Source organism: Chrysemys picta, chromosome 25 (assembly GCF_011386835.1).
Source record: "Chrysemys picta bellii isolate R12L10 chromosome 25, ASM1138683v2, whole genome shotgun sequence".
NCBI classification, from domain to species: Eukaryota; Metazoa; Chordata; order Testudines; family Emydidae; genus Chrysemys; species Chrysemys picta.
In genome coordinates this window covers 7,046,257-7,053,756 of record NC_088815.1, presented here as the reverse complement: position 1 = coordinate 7,053,756, position 7,500 = coordinate 7,046,257, and the positions used below count along the sequence as shown (strand labels likewise).

General features: G+C 53.8%; 1 protein-coding gene across 1 annotated transcript; it reads right to left on the bottom strand.

Annotated features, from left to right (window-relative positions):
• Nucleotides 1-5,518: 5,518 nt before the first annotated feature.
• ACTL9 (actin like 9) lies at nucleotides 5,519-6,898 on the bottom strand. Its single transcript, XM_005281278.3, has one exon. It carries the CDS (start codon nucleotides 6,884-6,886, stop codon nucleotides 5,519-5,521), a length of 1,368 nt encoding a protein of 455 aa, XP_005281335.3. The 5' UTR covers nucleotides 6,887-6,898.
• Between the last annotated feature and the right edge of the window lie 602 nt (nucleotides 6,899-7,500).

Below are 7,500 nucleotides of genomic sequence, written 5' to 3'. Positions count from 1 at the left end.
CCGGCGTTGTTTTGGCCATGCTGGACTCTGATTCCTTCAGGGCATATCATGCAGCACTACGTGGTGCTGTGACCCATCTGTGAATAATTGCATCCTCCCAGCTGCGGGGCCCAGTCCCGCCTGCCTCCTGCAAGTCGCTCTCTCGAAGAGACTCAGGCGTTTGGTCCGTATTCCAGTCCCCCGAGGTAAAGCACAGTTCACTGGGAGACAGAGCAGCTCCAGGCCGTTGGAAATCCCAGCTCGTGTGGGGCTCTGGCTACTCAACAGGGAGGGGAAAACACCACTGGCCAAAGAATTTGGGGGTTTAGGGTGGCCCCACATGGTGACACCTACCCCCATTTCAGCTTTTCTTTATCCCTGGGGAGTCAGGGAGCACCCCACCCCCATCCCCAAGCATGTAAACCCCACATCCTTGCTGGGGGCCACCTGATTTAATAGGTTTCAGAGTAGCAGCCGTGTTAGTCTGTATCCGCAAAAAGAACAGGAGTCCTTGTGGCACCTTAGAGACTAACACATTTATTAGAGCATAAGCATAAGCTTATAAACTTATGCTCTAATAAATTTGTTAGTCTCTAAGGTGCCACAAGGACTCCTGTTCTTTTTGCCGATTTAATAGAAAGAACAAAATTACAAATAGAAAATGACCACTAGGGGGAGCCAAGTTGCTTGACATTTTGGTAGCAGTCACTTGGTTTGGGAGCTTGCCGGCCATAAAAGCCTGCAGCCAATTAGCTGTGTCCTGCCCTTCTGGCCCAGGCAGCGGGCGGCCACATTTAGGCCGCTTGGTCTTTTGGGTGCACTTTTGCCACCCCTGGTGTTTTGCCTCTGTCGTTGGGGTGTGTATCGCTTGAAGAGCAGCCAGACTCTGCCATTCACAGAAGATCCGGTTTTGAGAAGGGCTGGCCTTCTGGAACCTCTCAGCAAACGGGCCGGGGCCAGCCCCTCGTGGATGGAACAGCAGCATCCAGTCCAAGGGCTGCAAAGTTAACCCGTCCACACACAACTCTTAACTCCAGCGCGGTCGTGCCCTTAACTCAACCTGGCTGGCCCGAGAGAGGGTATAGGCTGAAACGCCAGGGAGCACATCTCATCAGCTGCTCCCATAACCACGCTGCAGGGTGGACACAGGTTTGAGGCCAGCCCTCAATCTCCCTTACCCCCATTCCCCCCAGCCGGTGCCTGGAAAAGACAGACAAGATCTCCCACAATTCACAGGGAAAAACTTGGTAGAGCTGCCCGGCTTACTGCATTCCAAGGGGCGCCTGGGATGTGCTCCCCCTCCCCTGCAGTCTGAGTACCACGTAGGAGTGAGTGCAGGGCCCGTGTGGACCCAGCAGGGCCCGTGTGGACCCAGCAGCTCGAGGGTTACTTCACAGCGGGGCCGCTCTCTCTTGAGCGAGTGTAGCTAACTCAGCAGTGGAGACTGACCTGAGAAGTGGGGGGGGGGAGAGGAGGCAGCTGCATTTGTTCCAAGATGAGCTTGGTGATGTGGGTGTCGTCCTTTCACAAGAGCTACAAACCCGCCTGCTCTCTCTCGCCTGTCACCTGGGGATTAGATTTCTAGAGAAATAAGAACTTGTTTCCTCTGGAAAGTTTCAGGGGAAATGAAAAGATGCTAGGTTGACTCAATCTGAGAGCCCGAGAGGCCGGATCCCATGGGCAACCAGTTCACTTCGCTCATCAGAAGCTTCCCGCGGGATCCTTGCGGCTCACCGCACCTCCCCACTCAGCTGGGCGTTACGAGCCTCCGCCAACCCAAATATAACCACCACCCAAGCAAGCAAGCATGCTGGGATAGGGTGCAGGGGAGGTCACGGGGGGTTTTGGAAAAACTGTCCCCCAAAAGTCACAGCAGCGAGAGGTCACACCAGCTCAGCAACTTGGGCGGGAATAGCCCGGGGGGGTTCCTTTGGCCAAGATTTGCCATCGAGTTTGGGACGTTTTGAGACATTCTCCTTCCGCTTTCGCCCCCCCATTTGCAGTGAGAGAACTGTGTGTGTGTGTCTGTGTGTGTGTGTGTCTGTGCATGCCTGTCCATGCGTGTGGCATGTGTCTGCAGGAGAGGTCTGCATAGGGGAGTATCTGTGGGTGCCGATAGACACGCTGTGCATTACGCGCACACAGATTATGTTAAAAGAACATGACGCTTGCAAAAGCAAGCAGCCAGCTGTCCGGAAAGGCCAAGGTGAAACCTGTTTACACAACTGTCACGCTGCCCTCTCCAGCAGCTGCACCGAGTGTGTGCAATCCTCCCTCCCCCCTCCGACACACTGGACCTCATGATCCCTAGACCCCAAACCAGGCTCTTCCCGCCAGCCTGCTGGGGCTGACAAGGAACTGGGGTCAGAAGAAGAAGGGGACAGGCGGGGGACACACGAGGCAAAGGCTGAGATGGAAAAGGGAAGCATTGGCCTCAGGGTTGAAGGGACGGGATGCAGGAGGGCATAGGTGTGCAAGGGGTGGCCTAGGAGGGAGGGCCAGGGGCTTCTTATCCCTGGTAGCTGCAAACCCCCTTGTGAGGTCCCGGAGGGTCCTGGAGGGGTGGATTTGAGACCGACAGAGCCCCTGACTCCAACTCTGCAGGAGTTGTGGGGGGAGGAGTCTGGCTGGCTCTTTCCCCCCCTTTCCCTGTTCCCAGCCCCCCGATTCCCCCAGCTGCCCCTGCTGAGGTGAGGACTCTCCCACTCAGCTCCAGTGGGAGGGAGGTGGCAACCGTGGTTTTTAACCCTCTTTTCTGAGCTGGAAATGACAAACGCGGGAGCGGACAGAACTTCCCTTGCTCCACAATCCAGGGGTCCATGTGGCCCCCAATCCTGGCTCCTTCCATTGCCCCTGGGGGGTGTGTTTTTCCCCCTCAACTCTGCGTTCCCCTCAGGCTGGGAGGTGGGAGAGGTTGCTGATCCGTGGGGCTCAGAGACACGATCTCCATGGGCAGCAGAGGGTTAGAAAGCCCCCGGCTCCGCTCTCAAGGGAAATGGACAGGCTCCAACCCCACAGGTGCTCACTGGATGGATCCTGCATACGGCGATGGAAGCATCATGGATGAACAAGCCCCGAGAAGGGAGTGGGGGGGCAGCTGGGGCCTTCCCCTGGGGAGGGGCAGGAAGGGGAAGGTCCCTGGGCTCTCTGGGCCCCAGAACTGGCTGGCAGGAGAGGCAAAACCAGGCCCCTTGTTCCCGCTGGGATCCTTTGCCAGGTTTTCTCTCTTGCTTGCTGCCATTAAGCTCCGCCTCCAGGCCACTTGGGAGTGGGCGGGGATTCCCTATATATAGGCTGGTCCATAGCTCAGCTGTAGGCTAGTGCTTGGGTGGTGGCCAATTTAGCCTGTGTCTGTAGAAATAACACCAGTGCCATCCGCCCTTTGTCTCCCTCTCAGAGAGGGACGCCTGTGGTAATTCCTTGCCAGTGAGGCAGTGAGTAGGCTGCGGGGCTCCTGGCTTCCCAGGCATATGATCTCAGCTGGGGGAGCCTTGGCAGAGGCTGGGGAAGGCGAGTGAGCTAACTGCAATGGGGCTCGGGGGCAGAGCTGAGCAGCTCCCTGCCCTATCTGGGAGCTCACTGCTGACCCTCGAAGCCTGAGCCCATGACACCCCCAGGGCCATGCATGACACCTGCTCCATGGAGGTGGCACCAGTGAGGTCTAGGTGTTGGGGGAGATCCGGCACTGGGCTGGGCGGAGGAGCTGCCCAGCTCTGAGCTTTTATCCAGTGAGGCTAGAAATGGGGTTTGAATGTTGTTCACTTTGGAGCAGCTAGGACGGCAGGAAGGTGCTAGTGGGGCTGTGGAGACACCAAGAAGAGGGTCACTTCCCAGGAGATCGTGCCAAGCAGGCATAGCCAAACCACCTCAATAGCCTGGGAAGCCTTTGCTGCTTCCTCTGGGGCCTTGGGACAGCAGATGAATCCACTAATCCGCAGCCTGAGTGCAGACACTAGCCCTGGGCTCTAAGGCAAAGGAATGCCCCGTTCCTCTCTTAGCTGGGGAATAGAGGGCAGCATTGGTCTGCCCAAGCAGGGCACGCTCCATGGAACCCAAACCAGCCCGGAACTGTGTGCCCAGGCTCAGGATGTTAACTGCGGGATCACAGCTAAATCCCAGCTAAATTCCCCTTGGATGGGGATGCTGCCCTCGGGTTCTGGATACTGGGTTGCATTCCTGGGTCTGCTGCTGGGTGACCGAGCGGAAGTCCTTTCCCTTCTCTGTAACCTCTGTTTATGTCCTATGGGGATAATGCTGCCCGTGTACAGTGCTTTGAGATGTATGGATGGAAAGAGCTATGTAAGAGCTCAGCATTGTTATTTAATCCCTCCCCGGCTGCTGTGTCAGCTAGTGAGCGGATTCCTGTTCACTTCCTGTCCCAAACTGTTGTGTCGCACTGCTGTTAAACCGCCAGCCTGTCCCACCCCAGTTGCAGCTGCATTCCAATAGGTGAGGGAAGCTATCACAGTTTGCAAAGCCTGTGGGGCTGGAGAGATGCTGGGGGAGCAGAGATGGTCATGGTTATCTCTTTGTGTAGCTACTCCAGAGACCACACAGGGGTTTGGGACGGGAAGGGCAGGGGGAGATAGGTATCATACAGCAGCCTGCATAACCCACCAGGATGTGCCGGGGGAGTGGGGAATAGGGGTGATAGCCAGAGACAGAGGGGGGAAATAATGCACCATGTACATTAGGGGCAGAGTTTGCCAGGAGATGGCAGCATGGCATGAATGAGACAGCGATGACTTCAGGGCCAGCAAGTGGCAGGCAGTTTGCTTGTGGGACTGGCTGGCTCGGGGACTGGGATATGGGGCCTTTCCCTTGTAGAAGGTTTTAGTTCTTATCTAGCATCTGGTCAGAGGGGCTGCTGACTCAGTGCATAGGGAAGGGGATATGAGAGACGTTTCTGCTTTCAGAGGTACTGGGTCCAATCTAGCCCCAGGGCAGGGGACTGGCTGATTCAGGGGGTCTGGGACTGGAATATGAGGCTGTTCCCCTTCTGAGGGTGCCAGTTCCAATTCAGCCTCAGCACCTGAAAGTCATTCTTATCTGACATCCATTCAGCGGCCCCACCTGAAACAAGGTGCTGGGTCTCCACCTGGGCCAGACAAGCACCCATATCTCGCACACTCTCCCATCTCCATTGGGAAGAACTGCCCCTCCTTGTTGGCAGCCTTAGCAGAGAGGCCAAGGAACCAGGGAGATGGAGCACCTTTCACCTCTGTAAAGGGGAGCTCTTTCCAGAGCAAGGCTAAGGCCTAGGGCGTGGTGGGGTGCTGTGTGTCGAGGGGACGCTTGCCCTGCCATCGAGCCCATATTTGCTACTGGAATTCAATGAGATTTGGGCTCCCAAACTTGTTAAGGCTCCTCTGAAAATTCCAGCCTGGAGTGTCCTGAGATCCTTGAATGGATGGTGCCGCATAAGGCGAAGACATTTATTAATGATATGACTGTCCATTGCCCAACCAGGAACCACGAGCAAATTACAATTTCGGTGCAAACTCACTTCTCCTGATGGCTCGTGTGCCTTTAGTTTAACTCAGTAGCACCTCCGATGGACAATGTACGGCCCATGCTCTGTGTACTGCTCCTTTCGAATCCAACACGACTGGAAGTTCTTCAAGGAAGCCAGGACAGAGCCTCCAGTCCAAGCAGCATAATTCCTCAGCGGGATGGAGGAAACTCTCAGCTTGGTGTTAACTGGCACTTTCTGAAGGAGCTCACTGGTAAACCTCTTCTCCAGCCCCTCAAAGAGAGAGGAACCTCCACAGAGAAGTACATTTTGGTACATATCTCTCCTGGCTTCTTTGGGGACTTTTTTTAAGCTTCTCTGGGCCATGGTGTGGATGCCCACAAGGGAAACACCAGGCATCTTGGGGGGGTTGAATAATCTCTCTGGGCACTGGAATCGCTCTTTCTCTAGGCTGATGATCTGGCCATCCGGCAGCTGGAAATCTACCATGTATTCCTCCTTGGGAAGATTGCACTCGCTTTCAATGTCCGCAGCGACGTAACAGAACTTATGCTTGATGTCTTCCACAATATGCATCATCCTCTCATTAAACGCATGCCCAGTGTCCCTGAGAAGCTGTAGCAGAAAGGAAGTCAAGTGAGATCCGGCAATATCCATTCTCTCAATGGCATGTGGCAAGTTATAACCGTCAAGGACTGGTACAGTGTGGGTCACTGCGTAACCCGTATCTACCACCAAGCCACTGACATTCCCATGGGCATATACTGACAAGACAGAGTGATAAGCAATGTACATACCAGGAGAGTTCAGCGATTCAAACACCACTTCCACCATCTTCTCTCTGTTGGTGGTAGGGCTGAGGGGTGGATCTGACATCAATAGAGCATGCTCTTCTGGGTGAACTTTAAGGTCATGATAGAACATGTGTCTCCAGAGGACTTCTGCTGCCTCCCAATCGATGATGATGCCATTCCTCACAGGAAAAATGATCTCCGCATTGGGTTGCAGTCGGGCTCTCTCTCCAACAAAAGTGTCTGGTCCGGTCCTTTCAGACTTTATTGACCCCTCCGAAAGATGGCCGACCACAGTACCAACAATGGATTTGGGTTTCTGCTGCCCAGCAAACCCTCCTTTACAGCTCCCAGTACCTGTTTCTATCACAACAGCTCCTGTCTTCTTCACAACAGGGCGGTCTTTCGCAGGGGAACTAGACCACTCTCCAGTGAACCTGCTTTCTTCTGCTGCTCCTTTAGCCTTGAGGTACCTATCTGGAGAATGGGCCCCAGATCTTAGAGAGGGGCTCCTTGTCCCTAGACTGCCTGATTGTGGATTCATTGACCTTGAAGTCACCATTTCCTCGTTCATCGTTCTTGGAGTCATGGGGTCTGGACTAGATAGTCTTGAGCTACCTATCCACGGACTGTCTGAAGACATTCTAGTGGAGGCAGAAACAACCTCCCTAAAGGTAAAATGGGAAGTGGCTTTTAGGGGAGTTAGCTTAGTTCCAGGACAGGTTTGATCACTGTTGTCATAGTGAGAACTATGACATCATTCCAGCTTCTTCAGTGAAGCTGTTTCAACAGGATACGCTGATCACAATGGATGATGCATTTCCCCAACCTGGTGGTTTGGCTGACTGTGTTAACATTCCATTCCCTTCTGGTTCCTGTTTGCCTTCATTCTCTGCCTTTCTTCCATCCCTGCCCATCTGATCTGAAATGAGACTTTTGTTGTTGTTCATTTTTCACTGTTTCTTTCTGACCCCATTTGTACTTGACCTAACCATTGTGCCTGGTTCATTTTTTTAACTAATCGCTATAGGATAAAGCTAGAAGTTGAATTAACCAGTCCCTTGGGGGCCAAAGGAACCCAATATAAAGTGTCTGCTTCGAGATCCTTTCAAAGAGCTTTATACTGATATCAGTTGAATGTTGGTAGCGTTATTTTAAAGGAGCAAAAAGATAATTCACCATTAACACTGTTGTAACAAAGTGTACAAATGGTAATTGGCGGGAATTGAACGAAGGACTGTTAGCAGCAAAGCTGGT

Excerpts from the sequence above, each read along its gene's own strand:
- ACTL9 (XM_005281278.3), bottom strand. The coding sequence starts at position 6,886 with ATGTCTTCAGACAGTCCGTGGATAGGTAGCTCAAGACTATCTAGTCCA.